This window comes from Trichoderma asperellum, chromosome 1 (assembly GCF_020647865.1).
Source record: "Trichoderma asperellum chromosome 1, complete sequence".
Taxonomy (NCBI): domain Eukaryota; kingdom Fungi; phylum Ascomycota; class Sordariomycetes; order Hypocreales; family Hypocreaceae; genus Trichoderma; species Trichoderma asperellum.
This window is the reverse complement of record NC_089415.1, coordinates 605,480-632,386: the sequence shown is the minus strand read 5'-3', so window position 1 is coordinate 632,386 and position 26,907 is coordinate 605,480. Positions and strand designations below refer to the sequence as shown.

Below are 26,907 nucleotides of genomic sequence, written 5' to 3'. Positions count from 1 at the left end.
CCTTTGCTTATGACAGCATTCACAAGCTTGACCACGGATGCTGCGAATATCGTGAACCAGCATCACAGACATGATGTATGAATCGATGTGGCCAGAAGCATGCCGTACTTCTAGTCAGGTCAGCGCAGCAGCAGCATCGAGACACGATAAGATGCATCATTCAGATCAGGCCGCTGGCAGGGGCTGGCAAAGTACATGCAGTGACCACTACCCAATTGAATGTCAGGGTTACTTGGTTTAATGCTAAATGTCCGATTGACATGTGTGTTTGTATGAAACACCATAGCTATATATACTTTATATTCTTTTAAATACTCATATCTACATATCCCTATTTCTTCCTGGATACGCTTAAAGTGGCTGGGTGCCATTGGCCTGGCCATAGCTGTAAATGTCCAACCTGTTGGGACCGCCGCATGTTTCAGCAGCGTTGCCCGCGCAATTCATGTTGCAACCAGCATTTCCATCTGGGGCAATGGTTGCACCATTGGCGAGGCTGTTACCGCAGTCTACGAATCGTTAGAACGAGATCAGAGAAATATCGAGCTGGAGTTAGACTTACAGCACTCGTCGGCATACTCAAGGCCCGCAAGAGTGTAGCCCAGGCCCTTGCACACACTTTGACACGCTTCAATAGTCATCGATGAGGGGCCGTTGGGAACCGACTCGGCAATCAACGCTCGAGCATTGACACTGTCGGTATAGCATCCTCTAAAGTTCCATCCGGTGGCCGCGGGAGGCGAGGCGCTCCCAGTTGCAGTCGCCAAGCTGTAAACATCGAGGCGGTTCGGGCCACCGCAGGTTTCCTGTGGCGCACCGCTGCAAGTCATGGTGCACTGAGCACTTCCATCAGAGGCTGGGCCGCCGCCGTTCTGGAACTTGGTATCACACCCTGAGAGCCGTTAGTTACACTGTAGGGCTTGTTCTTGTGTGCAATACTTACAGCATTCTCCCGAGTATTCGACGCCCGCAATGGTGTATCCGGCGGCTTTGCAGGCAGTTTCACAAGCCTCTATCGACATGGCAGATGCGCCTCCTGCGACCTGGACCTGGTTGGCCAAAGTCCGACCGTTGACATTATCGGAGTAGCATCCCAAGAAATTCCATCCAGTTTGCTTCGGCGGCGACGAGGTGGTGATGATTGTGGAAAATGTTGTGGATTGTGCTGTGGTGGTGCTAGAAGGAGGAGGAGTCACGCCTCCGCTTCCGGAAGCGAGTCGGAAGAGAGCAATAACATCAGCAAAGGCGTTGACGTTGGAAGAGGAGGTTGCAAGCACGTTTCCGTTCTGCATGATCTGGTTGACGACGCCCACGGTTCCCAAGTTGTAGACGTTAATGTTGGTCAGCGTGCCTTCAAGGTCGAAAATGTTGTTCTGGCAGTTTTCCGGCCCAAGAGCCACATCACAGCCTTTTACTCGTCAGTTCAACTCTTGTGGGAGGAGGAAGCGAAAAGACTACGTACCAGTGTTTCCATCGTTGTTTTCGAAGAACGAATACAAGCCGGCGGCATAGATGAGGATATTCTTAGAGCTAACGATTCGCAAGCCCCAAGCCTCGGCACAGCGGCCCGAATTGCCGGAACAAGAGGTGGCAAAGTCGGGATCGTTGAGAGCAGTATTGACGTTGAAGGGCGTTGGGGCATTGGGATTTGGCTGGTAGTATCTGGGCAGGGATCATTAACAGTGCACACATGAGAGAGGTGGATATACCTACGGTGTCTCTGTCTGGATAACTCCCGCATAGATGTTCTGCGTGTTGGCAAATTGATACTGGTAGAGGGTATGATGCTCAACCGCTGTTCCAACACTATAGAAGTCTGTCAGTAGCCTGGTCTAAGCAAACGAGAATATGCTAAGCAAATGGTAAACATACAACCAGAACGTTCCTGCAGTGCTTTCAACGTACAGACCTCTGCCGCTGAAAATGGTGATTTGCGTGTTACTAGAGTCGTCAATGTCGTGGTCTGCGGTCCAGAGCCAGTTCTATTCACGTTAGCTGGGAAGCACCTTTTTCCAGGTCAGTTCACTCACATTCTCCATGTACAGGTTGCTTGCACTGGCAGTGATATGCATGGACATGTAAGCTCCAATACAAGCCGTGTTTACAGTCGTGCTGCTCGCAGTTACGGGGCATTGCGCAACTTGGAGGTTCGATCCCTTGAAGCCACCGATTCTCGTGTGCACATCCCACATGCCACTGGGCGTTCCCGAGGTAGCCAAGTTCCACTCAATGAGAATAGCTCCGGCTTGGGTGCCCTGTGTGGACACAATCATGTCTGACCACTCCACCTGTCCAGTCTGGCCGGGTGTGCCAACTTGGACCACAGGCTTCGGGTTGCTTTGGTCATTGAAGAAGCTTCCAGAAGACATGATGATGGGGTATTCCTCTCCAACGATCTTCGCGCCAGGGGGAATAGTGAGCGTGCTGGTGATGCGGTAGATACCAGCATCAAAGTACACGACTTGGCCTGCAGCAGTGGCACTGTTGATGACACTTTGCAGAGCGGCCGTGTCATCGGTGACCGCGTTACCTAGAGTCACGCAAAAAGTCAGCACTCAAACCCTGACGAACAATGGATAACCGTGCTTACCGGTGGCACCAGCAGATCGGACGCTCTTGAATGAAGAAACTGGCAGAGTTTCATACTGGGGCTTTGAGCGCGTGTAATAGCTGGATCCGCTCAAAAGCGACGAGGGACGAGAGTTTGGCGTAATGCTGCCTTGGAATGTCGTCGGTCCATTTGGCGTATACTGGTGACCCTGACCCCACGCAGCAATTGTTGTAGTTCCTCCAGCCAGAATAGTGCTTCCACTCGACGACTGAATGGCCACTGGGACATTGTTGAGAGACAGGTTCTCAACGATGAGACTGTTGGACGTGGCGGGCGACTGGTTTGCGCTGAAGCTGGTCTTGATTCCCACTGGCGTCCCGGTGATGGAACTGTCGATCAAAGTGATGGACTCGGCGGCCGTCATGTCAATGCCCAATCCACAGTTGTTGATGGTAATGCCCTGGTAAACCCACTCCCAATCGAAGCCGCTGACAATGGCTGTCCCGCAGTTGTTGAATACCAAGTTGCGCATTGTGTACTGCTGATTGCCGATAGCAGCACCAATCGAGCCACCGTTGAAGGTCATATCAGTGAGGAATCCAGCGGATCCTACGAAGTCATTAGCCAAAACATAAAGACACACTACGGTGTTGTAACGAGTGGTTCAGCAGTTCATACCGTTCTCGATGAAAAGACCGACTTGGTTATTTCCAGACGCTGTGCTCATCGTAATCTGGATGTTCTGCAAGCTTGTTGCCTGGGCTGTCGGCCAGTGGATACCATAGATTTTGGGCGCAGAAGTTGGAATAGATGTCATGTCGAGCTTGAAGTTGCGTACTTGCCGGTAGAAGACGTTGGTTGAAATCCAATTGGGATTGTTCGGGTCATTATCGCCATAGTAAGTATCACCATCGATGAGGGCAATGCCGCTGAAGCCTGCGGTCGCCTTGATGGTTGGCAGGTTGGTCGGATCTCCAATGATGTTGGTGTAGTACTGATCAATGATGGGCGTTGAGATCACGTATGTCCCAGCGGGAAAGTATACCACAGCCGGAGTCAGAGTGCTGGATGTGCAGAGTCTGCCACATCGACCTCCCGACAGAATGGCATTGTTAATTGCTGCCGTGTCGTCGGTAACACCATCACCTTGAGCATCCTTCGTCAGCAGCTGCGGTCAAGACTGAGAAGGGGGGGGCGGGGGCAAGTTACCCTTTGCGCCATAGTCCTTTACGTTGCGGAACACTGTGTAGCCGCTGGGGGCGAATGGCGCAATTCCTTGATGGGCAATGTTTTCATACCAATAACTTGAAGCACGCTTTTCTACAGAGGGTTCAGCCTCGGATCCAGGCGTGGCCAGGCCACGACATGCCACGGCAAATGTGAGGGCCGAAAGCACGGCGGAGCGTATAAACCCCATGATGATAGAAGCTATCTGCACCTCTTCGCAACAACGGTGGAGGGAGAGATTGTCAGGGTGATCATGGAGATTTCTCAGGGACCCCCATGCTCTTAAATCATTTTCGAAGTGGCCTAGTTTTTATATGCAACAAGCGGAGATGGGGAATTTGCACATGACAAGATTCAAGGCATGGTATGCGTTCCTCAGCCAAAGACAAGAAAAGGCCCTTTTTTGGGCTGCGGCGAGGAAGCTGTGAATGAGCTAAAGATGGAGAACGCCCGAGAAAGGCATCGTAGTCTCCTCGCGAAAGGCGAGTTATTCAAGTAACAGGTTGCCATATTACCCAGCAACTTTGCACATAAAGCAAACAAGCAAATAAGCCCTAATTAAAAAAAAGGCCCGACACGATCCGAGCTGTTCATGCTAGTGAGGCGTTCTTTATCTGCACCTCATCTTGTATGAAACAGAGTCCGGGGGAAAGTTGTGGATGTCCGCGATGGTTGAAGGTTACACCGACATGAAGCCTAGTCACCTGGCTGAAGAACAGGAAAACACCCGGCACGTGCTGAGCGCCATGGGAAATAGGACGGAGAACGACGCCCAAACCAGTCTGGACTCGAAGAGACAGAACGCGCTTTCACGGCCAGATCCAGGGCTTTGGGGTGGAGCGCACTCTTTCATTGGCCTAACAGGCTGGAGCCAAAACATGCCGCGGCTAAATGGGGAAAAGGCACATACATCGTGAGATATGTGATGGCATGAGAGCAGAGCCCAAAAGCCATGCTGTCGCGGAATCTCGGACTCCAGAACCAGCCAGCCCCATGTCATCGCGAGTAGCTCCGAAAAGCGACATCGTCTCACTAAGGTCATTAAAGGCAGCTTTTTCGAGTCTCCCCCCACACGACCCTTGTCAACGACGCGAATACTATATCATCGTGCCTTGAAACAACAAAATCATCAACTGACTGGCTCCTAGAAAACGCGCCCTACTCGGCGGATTTGGTGACTCAGTTGAAGCGTCCCACAGTTTTGACAACTGTTAGTTGCCGAGTTTGGCACATGGCTATTGTTAGCTGAGGTGTTGTTTTGGTAGAAAGGAAGCGTATTCTACCCCCCCTGGAAAAACTGTTTATAAGTACGCCAAGGAGCTATGGATACTTGGACTACATTCTAGAATACAGCCTAAGCATAAATATAGTTTCCGTCTCCTCTTGTCGTATAGAAGCTCTGGTTTTTAATACAGAATGCTCAAGAAGAAGAAAAGCACTACCTTAGCACCTTCAATAACTCAATAAGATAGGACCGATTCTGCTGCAGTGGCGTAGCTTATTGCTGCATATTTGCGGGGTGACAGGAGAGGCGGCGGGCCCTAAACCCCAGACTTCCCCGACTTAGCATGACAAGAAGCGCGGAGGTTGTAGTCAGAGGTGTAATTGGTGCGGGACCTCGGCAGATCGGCAGGGCCAAAGGCGGCTTTGGAGTACCCGGGATCTGGGCGTGATGTGCCTGGGCGAGGCATTCCAGTCTGCTGTTACCGGCTGTAAGGCTCTTCGGACACTTGCTTAAGCTTCGGCTCAGCTTGGGTACGACTAGCTATAGTTGGCCAAGTAAACAAACAGCACAGATCACGGCCATTTATTAACTCGGCGTTAAATGTTTCGAGTCGCAAAGTGTCATCCGTGTAGTGAATAGGGTAGTCACGGAGAGCCTGAATGCGCTATTTATGAGCCACGCCATTATTAATCCATCGATGCGTTTGTTGACGTTTGCTCTTTTTGAAATGATGTGCATTTGAGGGTTTCCCATTGATGTGAATCTATAAAATGTCCAAGCCAGCCCATACCCCTCAGTGCTGATATTTACCAGCGCAGACTTGACGCGATACCCTACATCATGATTATCTGGTGTATTCTTCAGCGCTGGGGATTGGTGCTCTACTCCCCGTTGACAAACAAAATCAATGCTCCATGAGCTTTTGGCTCTTTTGAAGGTCTCGCATTTATCATGCAATCATACACATACCATGGCGTAAGTAGTTGAAGCTGTGATCCAAGACTCAGTTGTGTGTGCAGAGTTTTGGACCAACCTGTTTATGCTAATAGCATATAGTAATTCATGCCTCTATTTTATGAAAAAATGGTATTTACATACATATGTAAATGAATTGAACTGAAAGCTTTTTCACCTTTCTTCACAAATATAAGGGCGTGTGCTCAAGGGTATGTCGCAGCCATTCGGGACTTGACTTCAATCTGAAGCCTTTTCTAACTGGCGAAACAGAACTCGCAGCACAGAGACCCCAATCATTTTGTTAGCATCCTACGACTGCCAGGAGTTGTTCACAGTCACCGCCGTCGCACCCGTTGCGGGCACAGTATATGTGTGGTTGGGGTCAGCTTCCCATGTCACATCGCCATTGGATGCCACATTAATATATTTATACTGGATCACCGTCCCCGGAGCAAACGACACCTGCACATTCCATAAATGGTTCGAAGATGTATAGTCCTCAGCCGACAAAGCAACAGCGTTGTTGGTATCCCAGTTCCCGAGAGCTGGGACGTTTCCAGCGATCTTGATGGTTTGTCCGTAAATGGTTGTGACAATCTCATCAAAAGTCACGGTAACAGGATTAGTTGCGGCTGCTGTAGAGCTTGTAGATTTAGAGGTGCTTGTGCTGCTGACTGTGCTAGACGCGGTGATTGACGTAGACTGGCTAGAGGTTGAACCTGTCCCGCCGCCAGGCGTCTGGTTGGGCGGCCAGGATCCTGTAGAGGCTGAGGAATAGGTACCCACGGCTGACGTATAAGAACACACCGACGGAACGCTGGATGCCGAAGATTCTCCCCAGGAATATGGCACGACACTAGATCGTCGGGCGGCAGCCGTCAGCAGCGCCGCATAGGACCAGGTTAGGCTGTATGCTGAGAGAGGCTGTCCATTGCTTCGACTAAACTGCTCTGCTAGTGATCCGTTGGATGATGCGTAAGTAGCAACAATGTTAACAAACCCGTCAGCGTAGGTCGAGATGGCGTTATACAAAGTAGTGTAAGTTGAAGAAGAGGAGCTATATGTTCCTACGGTGATGGAGGAATCCATGTCCTTGAAAAAGGCAAGGGACGTTGAGGTAACGGTGATGGATCCAATTCGATTCCACTGATAAAGGGCATCGTAGAGAAGCTCGGCAGCTGCAAGGGTATTTAGATACCAGGGGTTGCCACCTTGGTAAGAGTCTTCCGGATAACGGCCAACGGCAGCAGCAGTGCCCTCGGGAATACCAGAGTTGATGGTATATATGGAGCGGAAGGAATCCACAACGACTTTGTGATTTGCCAAAGCTCGATCAGAGCACCTAGATGTGGTTAGCAAACAACGTGGAATCAATGTGGCTGCAAAAGGTATAGTCCTACGGCTGGAATGTGCTTGCATCACAGTTTCCTTGAGGATCAAATGTGTGAATAGAACCCAGAATCGTGTTGGCATCCTTGCCAGACCTGCCGTTGTTCTGGTTGATATTGGCTAGAATGTAGCCTTGAGACGGACTCCAGAAGCTTTGAAGAAAGCAAAGAGCCTGGGGGGCTTGACTTTGGGCATACGGAATGGACTTGCCAAGAGTAGTAGCTAACGCACTGGCTTCGACAAGAGCACGGTGTTGGTTGGCAACGGTAAAGAAACTGGAGCCGTTCACTTCCTCCCACAGGTCAAAACCAGTCTGATTCCTTTGGATTGCCAGTTAGAATAAGTCATAGCATGTACAACAAAATCTTACCAATATTGCGACACATAACTGATGTCATTCACAATGATGGGCCACACAATCGAACTGGCAGTGGACTCATATCCATTGTTAATCAGCCACTTTGAGTAAGTTATCAAAGCGATGGCTCGAAGTGCAGGTCCGTCCCTCTGTGGACGGCCCCAAGCTCCTGTGAAAGCTGTTTCGTCAACGTTGAACTTTGGCTCACCAAGACCCGTGCCGCTGTTAGACAGGCTCCCAGAAGGATTGGATATGCCTTGCACAATCGCCTGCGCATTGATGTAGTTCTGGATCTCAGTCTGCAGCGAGGATGAGTAAGAGTTGACAAAGGTGTCGACGATACATTTGAAGGTCAACGCCGAATCTCGAGTCCAGGTGTAAAAGTCTGGAATCTGTTAGTGTGGTGTAGCATGGGTTGCGGACAAAGTGGTTCTTACAGTCCGGATTCGTTTTAGATGGACTCGCTATTACTATGCCTGAGTCGGCACCTGCAGCACAGCTACCCGATGACCCAATATTGCACAACATATCGGCCAGCGCAATAGGGACCTCAGTTGCAAGGAATGAGCTCGCAGACCTTTTCGCGATATCGACTTCATGGCGACTCTCGCGGGACAGTCTAGGCACAGCGTTGACAACTTGAAGCGCACAGCAGCCAACGGCTAACAATCTGAGAGACAACATGGTGTGATGACTCGAAAATGCCGAGAATGAGATGGAACGAAAACTTTGTCTAGACTCTTCTGTGAGGCCATAGTCTCTGTTTTTATAGTACAATCGGTAAATTTGATGCTCACTTCGGAGCTCATCCTTGTGCTGAGTTGAAGATGTTGTAGCGGCATTTTGATACGGCCATCACGCACAAGATGGACTTTTGCTATCAATTCAAACAGGCCGAGGAAGGCCCACCTCCTGAACTCTGCATTACCGTCGATTTTAGAATGACTTATGTGATTGGAGTAATGCCTCGAAACGGCCCGAAGACGGTACAATTTCCATTGGAGCGGGTATCCTAAGATGGGCGGGAAGCTTCAACTTTAGCCATCTGGACTTTTCGACCAATATGTCCATCTTGGATGGGAGCAGATCAACTTGATGCAATCGATTTCCTACCTGCATTGTGGATGATCTAGCATAAGTCTCTGCCAGTTGCTTCGTTTCAAGAGGTTTATCAAGGCCGTCAACGCCAAACAAAGGCGGGGCAGAGTCCCATTATTGGCGACTGTCAAGTGTCAAGTCGAACAAGGCCCGAATTCGGCTTTGCCTACCGACGTCAGACTAGGTAATCCTGGAGACGGCAGATAAATATTGGCCGAGAGGAATGCGGGGAAGCGCTTTAGCACTCGGCCAGATCGTCGTTGGCATCAAGGGGAAATGACGAGAGCAGGTGAAATAGAAACGTGCAATAGATGTCGCACAGCCCCAAACCACCGAGCCGGGCCGAGCCGCGAGATTGCGCCTTAAACTACAGGATAATATATTATCCCCCATGCATAAATGGCTCATGACGACGTTTTGGCATGTGGTTGGTAAGACGGATATAAACTAATATAAGGTATTAACTACCCTAAACTTGACAGTTATTAAGAAGGAATTTTGGATAGATATTAAACAAGCAGAATGAAAACAAAACAAGAATACAAATATATGTATGTATACTACAGAGAATATATAAAGTCAGACCACCAAACAATATCGCAAGGTATAGGTTAAGAAAGCGAGAGTTTATAGATAAGATGAAGTGTTTATTATTCCTTTGCTTAATACTGTATACAAATTCGATAATGCGTAAGGGCTTGTAAAGCATCTGACGTAGACACGACTGATTACCTTGCTTCGTACTGATCTCTTGCATCATACTCATGATCCCTTGCCTCATACTGATCAAGCGTTCTGACGTAGGTGACTGGACCGTCATAACGGCGATTTCCACGGAAAAAGTAGTATGCCAACGAGAATATTGTAACGCCGCCATAAATTACAATATTCCAATTCATCTGAGCTGCTGTCGGATTGGGGTTGCCAGGCATAAATGACAAAACGAAAATGAGGACGAGGAAGGCTTCGGAAGCAATGTTTACCGCGAGGCCCCATCGTCCGAGGCTGAACTTGGACGGCAGAAGCGTATTCTTCGTCCATCGTCGCCAGATCATGCAGCCAGTTGAGACGATGTAGCTGGACAGAAGCGATACAGTTGCCAAAGAAGTGATGGAATTCAGGGCTACAGCTGAACCAATGTTAATGAGGGAGAGCAGCGCTGAAACAAGGAAAGTCGTGATAATGGCATTGAGGGGCACATCCCACCCTGCTCTTATCTTGGAGAACCAAGAGCTAAAGGGAACAGCTTGGTCTCGTGCAAATGCATAGAGCTGGCGCGATGAGGTAGCCACCATGGTTAGGTTGGAGAAGACTGTCATGGCAACAATGAAGACTGACATTGCAGTCGCACTGCTCGTCGATTGTGTGGAGTTGTAGAAGACCTGCATGAATGGGTATCCCGTTGGAGACTCAATAACCTCTCCAAGGTCCCCCAAGCAGAAGCAAAACGTTATGACCATGATCCATCCGAAAGCACCATTGAAGACTGTAGTCAATATCATGGACTGCGGCAACGAGCGGCCAGCATCGCGCAGCTCCTCGGACATGTGTACGGCAGCATCTGCGCCCAGAAGAGGCAGGATACCAGCAAGGATTCCCACGAGAGCTGAGCCTCCCAGGCTGTTCCAGCCTCCGCCGTCGCTAAACTCAGTGAAGACAGCCTTTGCGTCTGCCCTTGGAGAAAGAACCCAGAGGGTGACGAGGATGCCGAAGAAGGCAAAGACATGAATCACAAGGATGAGAGCCTCGATGATCGGCAGCTTTCTCGCAAGCACGGTATTGAAGAGCACAGAGAAGGCAGCAACGGCAATGGTGATGAGGGTGCCGTGCCAAGGCTGGGGGTTATAGTCGGGATAGTTCAGCACGACGAGCCCCTGGATTTGCGTGCCGGCAATAAACGCCGACGAAGCGCATGACGTCTGCCAGCCAAGCACACACATCCATCCCATGAGGTAGCTGATGAACTTTTGGTACTGCGGAGGCGCAAATTCGGATACCCAGTGGTACTGTCCTCCAGTTGTGGGAGCCCTGTGGAAAGTTGGCGTCGGCAATCAGGTCATGTCTGCGCAGGTAGGGCCATTTGGAGACTCGGTAGTAGGTACTCACATTGAAGCCATCTCAGCCATAGAAGTGTTCACCAAGAGGAAGCCGATCCAACAGATAAAGAACATCCAGATGAGGCCGGCAGTGCCGCCGTTCACAAGTCCGATGGTAGAGACACTTTACCAGCATGTTTAGTCACTTGATAAGGATTCATGACACCCCCAGATCTCAACTAGCACAATTTACCTCAGAGAAAACTCCCACGACGCCATGAGAATCATGGAAAACCCAAATATGGACAGAAAGCGAAAGTTTCTCTATCAGATGTAACCTTAGATAAGCCAATTGTACCACAGGCCAAGAATGTTTGCTAATACGAACTCTCATTTCTTGCGTTTTGCCCATGCGGTACATGTCCGCGCGGTCGGCCGCGGTCCCTTTCTTATCAACATCATCGTTGCTTTCGATGGCGCTGCCAACGACTTCAGGGGTTTCTTTATCGTCAATTGACATTGTCGTGATGCTCTGCAATCACCGCTCGGAAAGAAAATATCAAAAGGTGGAGGTGAAGAAAAGATTATATAAAGCTGCAGCTAGCTTTATAAATGATGCAAGGAGAAAAATGCATCCGGCAGACACACATTGCCGGAGAGTTGCAATCAAGAGGAGTATCAAGTACGTAGCAGAATGAGTACCGGTAGCAACGAGATAGCATTGGGGATAGCGCAAACAGCGTGCAAATATTTACTGCAGCCACAACGCCGGCCTGGGCTCCTAATATGGCTTGGTTTATGCATGTTGGTCAGCCCTGGTATAATCCCTACATGTGACAATGCAGGGAACTCTAGCGTGGTACAGGGAGGTGGTGATGCCGTCTGTCCGACAAAGACAAGGACAAGGCGCTTCTTGATGATTACGACAGCACGGCCTAATATCAACCACGATTTCCGGTGCGATTTCCGGTGTCAAGAGTGGATTATTCAACATTTAACTAAGCAAAGCAATCGCTAGCAGGGGGCCATGCCTCATAATTTGGTCGAGCAATTCGTTAGATCGGGAACATCTTGCGAAGACCCACAGTCTCTTGGTTTGGGAACAAGACACAAAGGGCGAAGGGATGTACGTACCTACTCGTAGAGTCACAGGCAAGGATATTGTCACACTGTATCAAGTGCATACTGTTTGCATACGTGTAACTTGGTGATGAAGCCTGACCGGGACATGGCAAGTTTGCAACCTAGTCTCACCCTGAGAGGCTGGTTTTATGCGAGGATGCTTGCACTGTAAGCTGCTGGAGGGATGGATGACCTAGAGCCAGGAGGTAAAATATCATCTTGCATCAAGCATGTTAAAACCAATAACACGCGACAGATAATCCATCCGAGTCGTTGCTTTTGTTGCAGTCTCGTTCTGTAAGAGTAGATTCCACCGATTAATATGCAATGACTTCCTGTTGGGAGTGTCATCTCTCTTTCAGTTCTTGAAAATTTGTCAAAATCGCTGCATCGCACATGCTAAGCCCACAGATATATTCGCCATGGATTCAGTATCAATGAGCAGTGGCTCGCCCCCATTCTCGCCCGTTACGTACAACGACCATGCTGGGAAGCTGTGGATTGTAACGATTCTGTCACTTATTTACAGTTCGCTTGCAATCATGGCAAGGGCGTACATCAAGCATAAGATGCTCGGTTTTGATGACATCCTGATTGCTTTTGCAACGGTAAGAGGGCTGATCTGATCCGGCTGACGTTCGATATCCCCTGTTGACAAAGTATTGGCCATTCAGATTTTGCATTTAGCTCAGTCAGTCGCGGTATTCATTGGCTTGAACAACGGCCTTGGCAAATTCAACTCCATTACGTCGCCGGAACAATGGGCGACATCTTCGAAAGTGAGCTTCTACACACTACCACTGTTGATTTCATAGCTGATGTATCTGCTGGCAGTCCACTCTCGCAGCCGTTATCCTCAGCTTACTGGCCCTGGCTCTCGCCAAATGCTCTGTTCTCGCCCTTATTCTGCGAATAATTGGCTCCAAAACCGGAAAGATTAAAATATTCTGCATTTCGCTCTTAGCCATCAGTGCGGCTTGGGGTGTAGGTTCCTGCCTAGCATTCCTGATTAACTGCCGCGCCGATACATTATTGACTCGGGATAATATCGAGCAATGTCCCAATCAGGTGCGGAACAACCATGCTGTACCCCCTCAGAGATCTCATCATCAGACGGCTAACTAGAGAGCTGCTTGTAGGATATACGATGGGCCGTGATCACGGCTGTCGACGTCTCCACTGAGATGCTCACTTGGATTCTCATTGTACAACTGTCTTGGACAGTCAACATGTCATTCAGCCGCAAGTGTCAGGTTGCCATGGTGTTTTCATTCCGTCTGCTGCTCATTGCCCTCTCGGTTACGCACTTGGTATATTTCGACAAATATCCAACTTCCGCCCAGCCTCAGTTTGCCATTGCGAGCTCTTTGCTCTTTCAGCAGGTCATGATTGTGTGGTCCCTCATTTCTGCCACGGTGCCGAACATGAAAAACTTTTTAAAATCCTTCTCCATCGGCATGGGGTTTCCACTGCCCCCTGACCTCAGCTGGCTCGAATCCAGCCAATCGTACCAGCTTCAGTCACTTGAGAACAGACACCCAAGGGGTACTTCCTCTACGGCAACGACAGCTGGAGGAACATTGACTTCTGCTGGAATGCATGACCCCTGTGACAGCGGACTCCGCAGCCGCCCGTACAATTGGAGGCTGGGCCAGGGTTCGAATGAGACCGCTATCAGGGCACATGGCGGCAACAACAGCAGAGAGGAATTATTAGAAACAGAAGAAGACTAGCAACCAAGCCAATAGTGATCATGACATTGACATTATAAAAGGATGAATGCGTGTTGCTTACTGAACCCTCTCTAAAACTAACTCACCAGCCTTCAATTCTTCAACAGTCAATACTAGCTCCGGCAGTACTTTAGCACAATATCTAACCTCTTTGTAGTAATTACGTCTTTTAGGTGGTAGATAAGAGGAAAAAGACTGGCATGTTTAGTTAGTCTCTGGTAATAAAAGCAACACTTGGACAGAAAGAGACACATGTCGCATGAGGCATTTTCAAGCGTTTAACGCAAAACAAAAAGAAAGAAAAAATGGCAATACCACAAGTATTCAGTACTACTAGTAGCAATTGTAGGTACGGGGCGGTGGTGCATGCATGCAACCTTGTTTGCTGCAGAGCCGTTGTTGCTGGTTGGAATTTAGCCACTGCGGACGACCGGGGTGTTGATTCCCCGGGCCAGTCGGATCACCGAGATTCAGTCGAACCACAAGTAGGACCCCGTTCGACACTTTGCTTTTTAGATCGAGACCCAAGGCCCAACCAAGAGCGGGATGGCGTAAGGCGTCGTGCTAAATCAAGCCATGTAGGAACGCCTTTAACAGGAGACAACTAATGCTGCTAATACTGTAGCATGGATTCTTGGCAAGCGGCGCTAGGCCTGAAGAACATATAGTTGCATATGATACATATGATATTGATTTATTTCTCAAAGTACGGCATGCGAAATCCGAGTTTCCTTCTTTTATTTCTACGGATAGCGGCTATTACCGTGTTGGTGCTGATATCCAAGGACGCAGGTACTGCAGGGGGGCATACCTACGGGTATGTGAAAGCAGTTTGTTTGCCCCTATTATATAGCCAGAACTAGGCAATCATCTTCAAATCATAAACTGACTACTGTCACGTTATCTTGCAAGCTGCCACCCTAGCTGGCGGCCACTTCATCTGCATCTATCTGCATAGGTGCTGATGCATATCAGTGGTGTACCTACTTTCGAAACAGTATCTCTCTTTGACTAGGGATTACAGCGATCCTCACTGCCGCTATAGACTTTATTGAACTTGGCCCTGCGAACTGTTTAGACTTTCCTTTTTTTTCTTCCTCCCCCCCTTTTTTCTTTTCCGTCAAGTTGATACACTTTGCCCCCTACCACTCGGTATTCACTGAAAAAAAAAAAATGTCTAACATCCAGCTCCGCGATGCGCGGTATTCGGAATTACCCAGGATTGCCCATGTCTTGGCACAAGCATTTTGGGAAGACAACTTATTTGGCCAGCTCATACATCCTCATCGCAATGAGTTCCCTGATGATGTAGACTTGTACTGGCTGCGGCGGGCACGTGTCAACTTTTGGGACAATCGCCGACGATGGCTTGTCGCTACAGACAAAGACAAAAACGGCGAAGAGCTGATTGTCGGAGTTGCGCAATGGGAACGATTGGGGGAGGGAGGCAAGAAGCTGGAGCGCTGGTACTTGGATCCCCGTAAGTACATCGAAGCATGTCATTGTCATTTCCCCCCAAAAATTAGATATCAACTGAAGCTAAACCACTCGTGTAGGAAAGATCTCCAAGCCTTTGTCATCGGTTGCCATGAAAGTCCATGCTTTAGTCTGGCCCAACCGTGCAAGTGATCCAGTAGAAGAAGACATCATAGAGCGGTCATATCCTCACTTTGACAATATATGGACCGGCAAGCGTGCTGAGTCGTGGTATCTCGAAGCACTGGCAGTACACCCAGAATATCAGGGCAGAAATATAGGACGAAAACTTGTACAATGGGGGCTTGAACGGGCTGAAGAGGAAGGCGTTTGCGCGTCGGTGGTCAGCGCCTTTGGTAAAGATGAGTTCTATACAAAATGCGGATTTGACGAGCAATACGGGAGCGCCAGACAGGGCGACGGGAATCCTTTGGCAGATATCGATGGGGCAAATATATTCTGGAAGTGGCCTAAATCTAGCTCTTAGGCATTTACCGGCTGGCTTTTTTTTTCTATTTACCGAGCTTCCAAAGATCTTGTTTTATTATATTTGATACGTGTTTCCAAGCTCAAACACGCGCCACCAAAAATTTCGCGTCCTATTCACTCAAATAATATCAGCAATAGCAGAGGTAGTGATAAAACGCATGGGATCATCGGAGAACAAATAGGTCCCTCGGATAGACGTCCTTTTCAGACTGCACTAGCTTATTTATGTCAATTAATACATGTTGCAGAATGCTTGACGTCAAGGGCTATGAATACCAAAGTGCCCAAATAGCAACTATATATTCTCATCGTTATAATACATGATGCCGGATTTTATCATTGACTACAGTCTATCCAATAGAAAATAGCCCCAATTTTACTTGGAACTCAAGTTATCATGGAAGCACAGTGGAATTTCTCCACCGCCTCTCGTTGACAATTTACTCTATATATCATATCTGAGCTTCATATTTTGACATTTTCTTCTCAGCAGAAAAGAATCTGCTGCATTTACGTACGTATCATTTAATATACCATTCTACCATGGTTTCATTATATCAATCAATACATTGGATCGCTCTACTTAAGCTTGTTGATGGGCTGGAATAATAGCGCCAAGCTGCGTCATCTTGCTCCGCCACATTTTAAGCAAGCTACTAGTTTAAGCTTATGTAGTCCGCCTCCAAGTTGGAATTTATAAAACTCTGCCTACGTTTTGTAAGAAGCTTTCACCACTTTATTTCTACGCATTTATGTACTGCCTTTTTCTGTCTCAACTACCAACAACGCTGGTTTAAATAAGCCTCAGACAACATGGAGGCGTTCAGTGTATCTCTCACGTTGGAGATTGCCAGTGAAAACTCCTCTACAATTTCTTCTAGGCAGACTTCCATCTCCACAGATATAGACTCTGCCACGCCGCGCAAAGCAGACGTCACGGAAGCATCAAATCTAGAAATAAATGAATCATCAACTATTAAACGAAAGAGAAAGCCGGTGCCCGGCAAAGGCTTCAATAAGTCACGACGAGGTTGCTTCAACTGCAAGCGACGCAGAGTGAAATGCTCCGAGGCGATGCCGGAATGTCGAGGCTGCAATCGAATGGGATTAATCTGCATATACCCAGAGAGCCATTTGCCCCCAGCCAAAAGATTACATAGCGCGAGGTCCTCAAGTCCAAAGCCATGCGCTAATCTCGACCACTTGCGATTCTATCACCATTTCTTGGCTGAGGCTTACCCTCCGACGCCGCTTGGTGCAGAACCAGTCTGGCACAATGTTGCCGCCATGTCTCACGAGGTATGCAGCCGTCAAAGTCCCCAATAGGCCAGCCTAGATTAACCACGGACGCTTTCGACAGTACCAATTCCTTGCCAATGCTATACTGGGCCTTGCCGCTCAACATCTCACCTTGTTCTGCGGTGCAGACTATTCCATTCAGGCTCTGGATCTGCGTGTCTCCGCCATCAACGGCCTGAACGAGGCCTTGTCTCAGCCATGCCTGACAGCCACTGACGCCGATGCTCGATACGCGGCCATCATAGCATTGACTTTCCAATCCGGCTATATGACAGATGCAATGATAGAATTCATCAAGATGCTGCGAGGATGGATGTTTATCCAGACAAAAGTAGTTCCGGACCTCGAAATGTCCATATTCCGTAACTTTACGAGGGAGGCATTCACTAGCAGTATGAAACAACACATCGCTCGGCAACCGATCAACAAGAGCATGATTCCGCTTGATGACTATCTTGCCTCTCTGAAAATTCTTCGGACGCTGTGCCAAGGAACTGCAGAGATCAAGTATCTCTCTGCACTTGAGAGACTGGGCCGCTTGGCCAGTCAGTCTCCCGTTGAAGGTACGTTTTAGCTACATCGTGAAGAAGTATACAAAAATTGACCTGTAACAGCCTTTTTAGAGATTGTGCCTTGTTACTCCTTGACAAATAAAATGACGGAAGAGGAGTTCAAGGCATTCACAGACCCATCCAACGGTTGCGCGCGTATTCTACTATCGCATTTCCTCATGCTGGATTATACTTTGGAGGAGCACTTTTTTAGTCCCACGCCAAAACATTTTGGTTTTTGTGGGAAGATTAGTACTACATGGGTTATTAATGTAGCTGCAAGCCTACCCTCAAAGTTTCAGCAGCACATAATGTGGCCGCTGGGAATAGCAACTAGTTCGATAAAAATGTAAAGGCATTGTAAATAGAGCTCCACTGTAAAAGCAAAAGTCATGCTTACAATATCATAAAGCAGGCTGCGGTTGGTTTTTGACATCTTGAACTACTAAGTAAAACCCAGCCGGCTCAGGTCTTTGTTATAATGCAGAGATTATTAAATGTGCGCTTTTGTTACAAAATACTTAGAGGTCACTAACATAATAATGGTGTTAGGGGACATGGTTTAATTTAGATAAATTGCACCTTTCTTGTATACGCAGCTCATATATTTTCTTGCATTTGACGCGTGGCCTTTGGGACCTGTCTCACACAAAAGCCTGGCCATTTTTAGGATGTCATCGGCACTATTAGTATCTGGTGTCAGAGAGGGGCAGGGGCCAAGCCACGATTTTGTCCGGATCAGCGCCAAGTGGATCAGCCTCGTTTTCAAAGACTTATGAAAGCGACGAAAACGATGCTCAGACCAATTAGCACTCAGCGGGACCTGTTCAACTGTGGCTCAAATTTGCCATATCAGGCACAACGGGACCCATGCCTCCAAGACGTTGACTCTCTCAGTCCTTGCAAGGGGAGTAATTGAGTCCATCGCTAATAGGCATCGTTTTCATCCTCGCAAAAACGACTGTGACCACGTACAATGCTCGATAGAAAGGAGGCAGTGAGCGTTTCCAAGGTCAAGGTGGGACAATGATCTTGACAGCGCACCGGGCGAGTGTATATTCCCACTCTCTTATATAACACTGTCCCCCGTTGCAATTGAGAACAATGATATTTTACTATATCTACAACAATTTCTTTCATTCATCTTAGTGAGACCAATCAGCATGATAGCGACTTCTTCTACTCCAACTCTGTTAGTGAAAGCCACTTCAACAGTGGCTGCGACTTGTACAACTGCAGTCCCTGACGCCAACGGCTATGTCCCCCCTGACGCATGCAATGCCAACTACGGCTTCTATCCAAGGTGGGAAGATAATGCCGCCTTTGCAATTGCGTTTGGTTTGACTACGTGTGCGCATCTCGCGCAGGCCATTGTTCTGAAAAAGGTGCAGAAACAACACCACCTCATCACCATGTCCACTTGCTAACTGTTCTAAGCCATTCTGCTGGGTTATCATCATGGGAGCGCTCTGGGAATGTTTTTGTTTTATTCTACGAACGCTAGGTGCAAAGGACCAGCAAAACTCGACATATGTCACAGTATCGACGCTGTTATTCCTCCTCGCCCCTTTGTGTGAGATATGGCCATTTTCGAACAGCTTCACATGTGTGCTAATAGTGTCTTTCCAGGGATAAATGCATTTGCATACATGGTTGTCTCCCGTTTGATCTATTTCCTCCACCCGAAACAAGCCGTACTCACGATCCCAGCGCGCTGGCTTGCAAAAGGCTTTGTGGCAGCCGACATTATTTCCTTCATTGTCCAAGCTGCCGGTGGAGCACTCATGGCAGATCAGCATAGCACCGAAAACGCAGACCTTGGAAGAAAGGTTTATATGGCCGGCGTGGGAGTGCAGCTCTTCTTTGTGGTGATATTTATCGTTGTCTCCATCTCCTTCTACCATCAAGTGTTGTGTGATATCCGCACCGGCACATTGAAGAATCGGAATAGGTGGATACGCCCTCTTGTTCTCGTCATATTCCTTGTTCTCATTCTCATTGTTGTACGTATATTCTTGCCGTGTGCACCACATGTCGTACTAACGCCAACGAGGAACGGATTATATTTCGATTTGTCGAGTTTAGTGGTGGCGTGTCCTCATCGAATAAGATACTGCGTCACGAAGGCTACCAGCTGTATCTTGATGCACTGCCCATGCTTCTTGCTCTAGCATCTCTGAACCTAATTCACCCTGGCCTAGTTCTAAAGGGGCCAGGTTGCAGTTTTCCTTCTTCCAAGATTCAGTGGTGGAAGGGCCGCTCTGCAGCTTTTGAACCACTTGCTCTTCGGTCCTTTGATCGACGAGAGCACTCTTCAGTTGAGTGAAAAGCAGCTAATTCTGACCCTGCTTGAGATTGTTGATGAGGAGCGATGAATATTTATTATTGATGTGTTGCTGATATTACTGTTCACTGCTTAACATGTTGTTGTAGATAATGGGGAGTGGTATAATACCCCAACACTACTGAAAAGACAGCAACTACCACGAACATAGAGTTAATTCCTACATGTAACTTGGATGGCTTGGAAGAGATCTATCAGAAGATTGTGGGGCACGCGCGTTTGCACACATAATGATTAAATACAACTCCGTGACAATAGATTTATAACTGCAAAATATATCAATTTTTCCGGTATCATGCTGTAATAGAAGTGGCGAGCTTGTCGCTATTCGGTATCGTAAGGATAAGGAGCATCTTCCCCCTCGCCTCGGTTACCCTTTTCGTCTAGCAGCTTATATCTTGACAAAACAAATCTCGGCCGGCAGATCATAACAAGTACAACTTCCTTCTCCAATGGCTCTTCTGGCTCGTATTCTCTCATAGAGTGAGCAACAGCGGCATTATATCGTAACGGCAATACTTTCATAGTGCTTCAACATGTAGTAGATATAGTGATTTCCTGTCTTGGCGCACAACGAGAACACTCCCAACATCGATCTGCCATTGAAAGAAGCCAACCCCCAGCCAAATGCTCCATTCTCGGCGTTTACACTAGCATTTCTTCTGGTCTTTGCCAAGGCCAATCATTCCGTAGGCAAAAACTGGACCTCTCCGGTCGTGGTATTAACCGGGTTTTGTAGAAGTGATTCACGCAATGCTATGGTTAGGTTTTGATCCATCAATGAGGAAAGAGTCACGATGACAAATATAGATAGTATTGAGAAGTTTCCACTTCAATGCAGCATTATACTGAATCGAAGAACCTCTCGGAAGGGCATCTGGACCTAGGATTGACTTTTGATCGAAACTTTGGTACCTTTCATCTTCTTGGTCATCATTAAACCATCTAGAGGGATGCCAGATAACCTCTGGCTTCCCATCTACTGGGAAGAGAAGCACACGAAAATGTTCGTCGGTTGGCCGGATGATTCGAGAAGCTTGCGCACACCAGCCTGTGGGTAGGCCAGTCATCCATTTGGCATGATGTCGAACAGTAACGGGCACTTTTACATTTTCCACAACACCGAGCACCTCGCTTATCGCAGGCAAAACACAAAATTGATGTATCAGGGCTTGCCATGCTGTGTTTAGCTATAAGCAATTGATGCTGAAAATTGAGAATTGCAATGTGCGAAGAGAAAAAAATTTTCACCAGGTTACTTATTGATCAAGAGAACGATACGTTGGCAATCAATTATATATATTAGGTATATGTACTTTGCAGACGCCATCATCATACAATCCAATGGCCCTTTGCCAAATGGACAAACACTATATTGCATAAATTAATCGTACATTGCGTGTAACTCGCCTGTTCATATTCCAACTTATAGCTTTCTGACAGATATCGAATCATACACTGGGATGTGTGGGAGGCCCTCATCATCGTAACCAAGAAGCGGGGCAAAGGCATCCAACTTGTTCAAGCAGCTTTGGCTGTGGTATCCAATGCGTGTTGTCGGCGACCACAGAATGGTTCTTCTCAACTTCCACGTCTTCATTGTACCTGTGGATAAAATCCTCGACAGTTGCTCTCATGTGTACAACATCAGGCTCTTCATCACATTTTAGGTCCTCAACGTTGCTGACGCGAATGGCATCGTCCCACGCATTGGCATAGCAGACCGGATCAAGCCAGAAATAAAGGTTCTTCAACGATTTAAAAAATAGAAGCAGTGCCATCATATCTGTGCTGTTGAAGAGATCAATGCCAGGAACTATATTAGCATCGCTCTCCTGCGAGCCTTGCGGGAACATTTCACCCCCGCTAAAAAGGCGAGAGAATATTGCTACATTCTGGAAGCAAGAAACCATTTCTTTGAACGCAGCGAAGTCTCTGTTATTGTAGGGAAACCTTTGCATTCGAGACTCGTTCAGGGCCCGCCAATGCTCGTCGCTGGTCAATGTTTCATAACGTGTGTGGCTCAGGCTCACGTCTGGCACTGCATAAATCACCAGCATATCCGTCTCTGGACGGCAGCGGACCAGACGACTTTTGGCGCCTGGGTGCCAGGGGCCTTGATACACTTTGAAGAATTTGGGGTATAACTCGAGGACCGTCATGCGAGATTCACGACAAGCAAGGCTGAGGCCGGTCATTGCCGAAGAGGACTCTGAGTCCTCGGGGCTGGAAACCAGGTCGGTAGATGCGAAATAGCCATCGGACATGCAGCCGATTGACCAGTGCGGGACACCCTCTCGGAATGATGGGCAGCTGCCGTGCCGGCCACAAAAGACTCCGGTGCTGGTGAAACAGGCGTGTGCAGTTGTCCCTATCTGGGGATGCACCTCTACGTGAATCGTTCTGTTGACAGTCGCCTGGTGAAGAGCGGCGCGCCAGATTTGAAGCCTCGTTTCAGGGGGAAGTTCGCCGAAGCGAGGGAAGTGCGAGTTTTGCATCTGCTTGGGATTTGCATCGCCATCTGAAGGCAGCTTTTTGCTGACTCGCTTGGGCTGAACTACGGATCGTTTAGGCATAATTATTGATGGTGTAGTTGAGGCAGAGTTTCAGAGAAGTTAACCAAGCAACTGCTGTGTTGGCGAGTAGATAAAGAGGAATATCTTGCACTTATTTGCGCACGTGATTTAGGCAGTAGGCCTTGGTAGACAGCTCGACTTCCACCGAGATTGTCTAGGTAGCCAAAAGTGCTGTTTTTTTGACCCAAGTAGAGTTGGTTGGTACAGCGAGCGGACAGCATCCCACATTAAATAGCAAAAACATATACTTTTAAGCAGTATTAATATTATTGTATTTCTCACCATGACCCGCTATAAAATAAATCTTATAAAATATACTTATTTTAACTATTTATATTTATATTAAAACTGAATATAATACAAAACAAAACTCATAGATTCATTATTCATTAATTAATTAATAATATGTATTTTTCTACATACTTATTTAGTTAATATTGGTAGTTTTATAAGTTATTAAAAATACCTACTTTTGCTGGGATTCGGTATGGTGGTCGCAGACTTTTGTCCGCTCACTGTTGGCCTATCCAGTACATGCATCAGGTACTAGGCCGAGTTGCTTATAATAAGTACATTTAATCACTCGGTATGCTTGGAAAGAAAATACAAAACTGGGAGTGACTACAATACCAAGAAACAAATGACTGTTTAGCCAAACACAAAAGCAATTAAAATGTTTTGAAAATGTACACAAAAGACGTCACGTTAAGTTAAAAAACGCATGTAATAATATTATCTTCTAACAGGTATCTATTGGAAAGATTCCAGTAAGTACCTACTTAAATACACAACCCTGCTGAAAAAAAAGCAACCCATAATAAATCAATCTTCATAATTTAGCTGGGCCCAAACTCTTTGGCGCCGCGTCCTTCTATCCGATCAGGAAGAAGAGGAAATCCAAGTGCCAAAGGTGTCGCCGCCCTTCACAACATATTCCTGAACATATTTCAGCCACTGGTCTTCGCTCTGACGCCGTCTCTTCGTACGAATCAGGATAGACGAGGTATCAGCGACTCGCTTTCCGTCAACGTCAACGTGCACAGCTAACGCCTTCTCTGCATTTCACCAATTCGTTCTTGTAGAGAAGCGAACAGCGACATGGTACTGTAGTGCCTCACCATGGAACCGCTTGCAATAGATGCCAACAGCAGCCCGGGCTTTCTTTTTGCTCCCAAAAAGATGACGCTCAATGGAATTATTGAAATAGGGGTGAATTTCATTTCTATCTTCAACTCTCGACTCTTCGAGCATGTCATAGATGGACAGTCCTCTCTAACCCTGAGCACACTCTCTAACTGAACCTGTCTCTGCATTATCTTCTCATATCGACCACACAAATAAAATCCCCAATCGCGACTGCCAGACATATTTCCACACTCTATACTAGAAGCTCTATGCAGGGAAATAAAAAGAGGACAGAGTTCCAACCTCTTTGGAGGGGTTCATCCTCCCGTTTATATACTGCATGTAAACGTCCCCTTTGCGGGGCCCTGGACAGCCAATCACCCGCTCAGCTATTCACCTCATGGTGGTGCTGATATGAAGGGGTATTGGTATCGCTCAGGTCCCCATAATGTTCTATGCTACCCAATGAACGTCTGCGTCACACGGTTATGTCTCTTATGTACCGAGCATGCAATAAAGCCCGGAAGAGCCGTATTTTTGCAAGCAAATTCTTATCAAAGTGACTTAACAGTTACGCCGACACAAAATCTAACCAAAGTATTTTGGCTCGAGCCAAACACCTCAGCCAGTTGCATTCATTTCCTACAGTCGCTCAAATGCACTCTCCCCCTCCACCTTACTGCACTATGTCAATATTAGACCGATGCACGGAATCCTCTACCATTTCTTCTTTCAGTCTCTACACATGGGTTACTTCACTAGCCCGAAACATCCGACACTCTTCAGCCCGTACTGTTAGTAAACATAGGCTTAAGATCACCACCTGTGGTTACTTTTACTATCATCTAACGGCCCTTTGTCTGTGCTTTTAATTTCTTGGTCTTCGAGACATTTTGTGCGATGGAATCCAGGCGCAGCAGGAGTCATCCAGATTCCTTCGTTTATAGGCCGGAAAGCAATAGTGAAATACACAGACAGCAACTTTTTTTCTATCGAAATTAAAGGAATGTAATTATACTCTTGATAGCTAAGTACTCATAACATAACACAAATTAAAATCTCGAGGCAATTGCCCATTAGTGCTCATTTTTTTGTATTAGTTAAAGTATTGTCTCCGTCAACATAAGCGTTCACTTCATAATTTGCAAAGTCCCTAGCTTTGACGCCAGATGCAAAAAGAATATCCATCTCTTCAAAAGTTTTGCCTTTGGTTTCGGGAAGCCTGAACCAGCCCCAAACGAAAAAGACAAGGGCCCAGAACCCCCAGAAGAAGCCGGCTTTTCCACGCCAGTTTCCTGCAGTAGGGCTTAGCATATACGGGTTAGCAACGTTGCACACAATCTGGGCGATATAAAGCGCGATTCGGCCGAGGCAGACACTTTTATTTCGGAGACGAGTCGAAGATACATCGCCAATAATTGCGTAGCACATGGGGACAACAGTAACGTAGAAGACGAACTGCCATAGTATGATCATACTCGCTTGGGCGTAAGAGCCCCCAACAGAGTCAGCAGCTCCAATATTGATGAATCCGATGATAAGCAATATCGCAGCCAGCATGCCTAAGCCCCAAAGATACATTGTTCGCCTTCCAAAATGGGGTATCAGGAACCATGAGATTATCGGTCCCAGAGATGCGAGTCCCCGCCCGCCGAGAGATATTTGGAACGCTATTGACGTCGGCAGTCCAATTTGGATAAAAAAATAAGTCGGAGTCGCTGCCATTGGTAACCCACAAAACGGCAGAGCAGCAAAAACCAGGCATCCAATCTCTGTCCGATAGCGATCGATGCCGCGAAAACAGTCCAAATAAGATGTGCCCTTATTAATTGACACTTCTAGTTCGTTTGTATGGATCATCATAGCCAAGATTTGCTTAGCTGTATCCCTATCTGCACCGAGGCGAATGATGGTCTTTTCCGCATCGCTAAAGAAGCCTTGACGGACAAAGAACCATGGTGATTCTGGGGTAAACCAAAGAATGAAGAATAGTGGAATGGGCCAAGCCCATTGGATCGCAAAGGGGACCCTATAAGCCCATTCTGTTGTATTTTTCTCAAACCCGGCCTGTACCCCGGCTGATATGAGCTGACCAAAAGCCCAGCATAGGCTAACATAAACGGTCAAATAGCCACGGAGAGCCATTGGGCAAATTTCTGATGCATACGCAGGGGCCTATTTGTATGGATACATTAATAAGTTTTCTCTCCAGCCACATAGGTAGCATGATAGAAAGAGGGAACCAAATGGCATGACTCAAACCCCGTGTCTTTCACTGAACAGACTTGTCAAGCCTCAGGGAGTAAAAAAAAATGAGAAGGAGGATTTGGGGCATAATTGGGGTTTGGGATATGTCGGAGCACGCAGGGGGTTGGGTCGAAGACGATATGCACGTACCATTGCTGCAAAAACTCCCCATGGGATGCCGCACAATAGCTCTCCAACCAACAAAACTCCAAGATTGGGAGCAAAGAAGGTGATGAACACAAATCCTACAATGAGAAGTAGAGACACCAAGAGGACTTTGCGATAGCCGAATTTGTGTGAGAAGTAACCATTGGCAAAGGCACCAAATATTGTACCAATGCTAACCGCATTGTTGAGGCCACTCTGCCACGACGCGGAGATCTGATACGTCTTGGACTTGGGGTCGAACTCGCCGTATCGTTTCATAAAGGATGGCTGCGCGAAGAAAGAAGAGAGGAGGACGATATCGTAGCCTTCCATGATAATAGAAGTTGACAACAGAACCGACCACATAACTGCCTTGGGATACTTGCGAATGGCTTCCGTGAAACTAAGGCTATGATCGGCCTCGGCTGCTTGCTTCGCTAGTTCAATATCTCTAGCACCATCGGAGCTCTGGTGCTCCAACGTGACAGTTTCAACCTTTTCATCCTCGTTTATCATGATTGCTTGTAAGCTGGCTTGTGAGAATGAAGCAGAGGTAAGTTGAAATGGGATGATGGGAGCCGGGTGGATGGGAATGTTCGGGGTATGTAGGCGGGTCTCAACTATAATAATTTTCAAGCGGCTCAGAGTCTTGATCCAAATATTGGGAGATAACTTTGAGACTGAATTAACCCATTCGGGTCGTATCAAGTCTCCTTACATTTCATGAAGGTTGGAGAAGGGAGAAGGGAGCTTTATTAAGCGAAGAGTAAAACATGGTGGATAGAGAGAAATGTCGTGCGATTGGGCAATCACCTCAGAGTATCTATGCTCTATACTCCGCATAATTATAGAGCCATAACCTGTAGATGATCAGAAGCTAATTAAATTCCCATTTAAGAAGCACCTTTAGATAACCCATGGGATTTTTGTCTCCGGCGAGGAGAGGAATGACTTGAC

At 47.4% G+C, this 26,907-nt stretch overlaps 9 protein-coding genes across 9 annotated transcripts; 4 read left to right on the top strand and 5 right to left on the bottom strand.

Moving 5' to 3' along the window:
* Nucleotides 1-258: 258 nt before the first annotated feature.
* TrAFT101_000157 (uncharacterized protein) lies at nucleotides 259-4,016 on the bottom strand. Its single transcript, XM_024901273.2, has 10 exons — nucleotides 3,761-4,016; nucleotides 3,230-3,697; nucleotides 2,591-3,160; nucleotides 2,031-2,530; nucleotides 1,873-1,982; nucleotides 1,714-1,806; nucleotides 1,463-1,662; nucleotides 944-1,408; nucleotides 563-892; nucleotides 259-509 (listed from the first exon to the last, which is right to left on the bottom strand). Exons 1-10 carry the CDS (start codon nucleotides 3,966-3,968, stop codon nucleotides 352-354), a joined length of 3,102 nt encoding a protein of 1,033 aa, XP_024755868.2. The 5' UTR covers nucleotides 3,969-4,016; the 3' UTR covers nucleotides 259-351.
* A 2,047-nt stretch (nucleotides 4,017-6,063) lies between these two features.
* On the bottom strand, nucleotides 6,064-9,058 carry TrAFT101_000156 (uncharacterized protein). The gene is made up of 4 exons (XM_024901266.2): nucleotides 8,145-9,058; nucleotides 7,720-8,092; nucleotides 7,361-7,669; nucleotides 6,064-7,302 (listed from the first exon to the last, which is right to left on the bottom strand). Exons 1-4 carry the CDS (start codon nucleotides 8,389-8,391, stop codon nucleotides 6,270-6,272), a joined length of 1,962 nt encoding a protein of 653 aa, XP_024755867.2. The 5' UTR covers nucleotides 8,392-9,058; the 3' UTR covers nucleotides 6,064-6,269.
* A 387-nt stretch (nucleotides 9,059-9,445) lies between these two features.
* TrAFT101_000155 (uncharacterized protein) lies at nucleotides 9,446-11,561 on the bottom strand. The gene is made up of 4 exons (XM_024908955.2): nucleotides 11,230-11,561; nucleotides 11,095-11,165; nucleotides 10,912-11,025; nucleotides 9,446-10,833 (listed from the first exon to the last, which is right to left on the bottom strand). Exons 1-4 carry the CDS (start codon nucleotides 11,359-11,361, stop codon nucleotides 9,534-9,536), a joined length of 1,617 nt encoding a protein of 538 aa, XP_024755866.2. The 5' UTR covers nucleotides 11,362-11,561; the 3' UTR covers nucleotides 9,446-9,533.
* A 615-nt stretch (nucleotides 11,562-12,176) lies between these two features.
* TrAFT101_000154 (uncharacterized protein) lies at nucleotides 12,177-13,960 on the top strand. Its single transcript, XM_024908954.2, has 4 exons — nucleotides 12,177-12,571; nucleotides 12,638-12,742; nucleotides 12,798-13,031; nucleotides 13,103-13,960. Exons 1-4 carry the CDS (start codon nucleotides 12,386-12,388, stop codon nucleotides 13,694-13,696), a joined length of 1,119 nt encoding a protein of 372 aa, XP_024755865.2. The 5' UTR covers nucleotides 12,177-12,385; the 3' UTR covers nucleotides 13,697-13,960.
* A 489-nt stretch (nucleotides 13,961-14,449) lies between these two features.
* Nucleotides 14,450-15,991, top strand: TrAFT101_000153 (uncharacterized protein). The gene is made up of 2 exons (XM_024901299.2): nucleotides 14,450-15,176; nucleotides 15,253-15,991. Exons 1-2 carry the CDS (start codon nucleotides 14,870-14,872, stop codon nucleotides 15,657-15,659), a joined length of 714 nt encoding a protein of 237 aa, XP_024755864.1. The 5' UTR covers nucleotides 14,450-14,869; the 3' UTR covers nucleotides 15,660-15,991.
* A 480-nt stretch (nucleotides 15,992-16,471) lies between these two features.
* Nucleotides 16,472-17,900, top strand: TrAFT101_000152 (uncharacterized protein). The gene is made up of 3 exons (XM_066125932.1): nucleotides 16,472-16,960; nucleotides 17,022-17,523; nucleotides 17,575-17,900. Exons 1-3 carry the CDS (start codon nucleotides 16,475-16,477, stop codon nucleotides 17,862-17,864), a joined length of 1,278 nt encoding a protein of 425 aa, XP_065982029.1. The 5' UTR covers nucleotides 16,472-16,474; the 3' UTR covers nucleotides 17,865-17,900.
* Nucleotides 17,901-18,674: 774 nt separating this feature from the next.
* Nucleotides 18,675-19,837, top strand: TrAFT101_000151 (uncharacterized protein; the record flags this gene model as incomplete). The annotated part of the gene is made up of 4 exons (XM_066125931.1): nucleotides 18,675-18,896; nucleotides 18,949-19,084; nucleotides 19,141-19,514; nucleotides 19,565-19,837. 4 exons carry the CDS (start codon nucleotides 18,675-18,677, stop codon nucleotides 19,835-19,837), a joined length of 1,005 nt encoding a protein of 334 aa, XP_065982028.1.
* A 1,299-nt stretch (nucleotides 19,838-21,136) lies between these two features.
* TrAFT101_000150 (uncharacterized protein) lies at nucleotides 21,137-22,605 on the bottom strand. Its single transcript, XM_024908953.2, has one exon. It carries the CDS (start codon nucleotides 22,429-22,431, stop codon nucleotides 21,337-21,339), a length of 1,095 nt encoding a protein of 364 aa, XP_024755861.2. The 5' UTR covers nucleotides 22,432-22,605; the 3' UTR covers nucleotides 21,137-21,336.
* A 2,034-nt stretch (nucleotides 22,606-24,639) lies between these two features.
* On the bottom strand, nucleotides 24,640-26,466 carry TrAFT101_000149 (uncharacterized protein; the record flags this gene model as incomplete). The annotated part of the gene is made up of 2 exons (XM_024910300.1): nucleotides 24,640-25,731; nucleotides 25,954-26,466. The coding sequence occupies 2 exons, from the start codon at nucleotides 26,464-26,466 to the stop codon at nucleotides 24,640-24,642; spliced, it is 1,605 nt and encodes a 534-aa protein (XP_024755860.1).
* Nucleotides 26,467-26,907: the final 441 nt, after the last annotated feature.

Bases quoted from the DNA above. Each gene is read 5' to 3' on its own strand.
- TrAFT101_000157 (XM_024901273.2), bottom strand. From the start codon at position 3,968: ATGGGGTTTATACGCTCCGCCGTGCTTTCGGCCCTCACATTTGCCGTG. The intron at 2,531-2,590 runs GTAAGCACGGTT...GCGTGACTCTAG, and splicing joins CCGATCTGCTGGTGCCACCG to GTAACGCGGTCACCGATGAC. The intron at 1,409-1,462 runs GTACGTAGTCTT...GACGAGTAAAAG, and splicing joins AAACAACGATGGAAACACTG to GCTGTGATGTGGCTCTTGGG.
- TrAFT101_000156 (XM_024901266.2), bottom strand. From the start codon at position 8,391: ATGTTGTCTCTCAGATTGTTAGCCGTTGGCTGCTGTGCGCTTCAAGTT. The intron at 7,670-7,719 runs GTAAGATTTTGT...GGCAATCCAAAG, and splicing joins AGTTATGTGTCGCAATATTG to GAATCAGACTGGTTTTGACC. The intron at 7,303-7,360 runs GTAGGACTATAC...AACCACATCTAG, and splicing joins GATGCAAGCACATTCCAGCC to GTGCTCTGATCGAGCTTTGG.
- TrAFT101_000155 (XM_024908955.2), bottom strand. From the start codon at position 11,361: ATGTCAATTGACGATAAAGAAACCCCTGAAGTCGTTGGCAGCGCCATC. The intron at 11,166-11,229 runs GTTCGTATTAGC...TACATCTGATAG, and splicing joins GCAAAACGCAAGAAATGAGA to AGAAACTTTCGCTTTCTGTC. The intron at 11,026-11,094 runs GTAAATTGTGCT...ATGCTGGTAAAG, and splicing joins TCGTGGGAGTTTTCTCTGAG to TGTCTCTACCATCGGACTTG.
- TrAFT101_000154 (XM_024908954.2), top strand. From the start codon at position 12,386: ATGGATTCAGTATCAATGAGCAGTGGCTCGCCCCCATTCTCGCCCGTT. The intron at 12,743-12,797 runs GTGAGCTTCTAC...ATCTGCTGGCAG, and splicing joins AATGGGCGACATCTTCGAAA to TCCACTCTCGCAGCCGTTAT. The intron at 13,032-13,102 runs GTGCGGAACAAC...AGCTGCTTGTAG, and splicing joins TCGAGCAATGTCCCAATCAG to GATATACGATGGGCCGTGAT.
- TrAFT101_000153 (XM_024901299.2), top strand. From the start codon at position 14,870: ATGTCTAACATCCAGCTCCGCGATGCGCGGTATTCGGAATTACCCAGG. The intron at 15,177-15,252 runs GTAAGTACATCG...CCACTCGTGTAG, and splicing joins GCGCTGGTACTTGGATCCCC to GAAAGATCTCCAAGCCTTTG.
- TrAFT101_000152 (XM_066125932.1), top strand. From the start codon at position 16,475: ATGGAGGCGTTCAGTGTATCTCTCACGTTGGAGATTGCCAGTGAAAAC. The intron at 16,961-17,021 runs GTATGCAGCCGT...CGCTTTCGACAG, and splicing joins TTGCCGCCATGTCTCACGAG to TACCAATTCCTTGCCAATGC. The intron at 17,524-17,574 runs GTACGTTTTAGC...GACCTGTAACAG, and splicing joins CAGTCAGTCTCCCGTTGAAG to CCTTTTTAGAGATTGTGCCT.
- TrAFT101_000150 (XM_024908953.2), bottom strand. From the start codon at position 22,431: ATGCCTAAACGATCCGTAGTTCAGCCCAAGCGAGTCAGCAAAAAGCTG.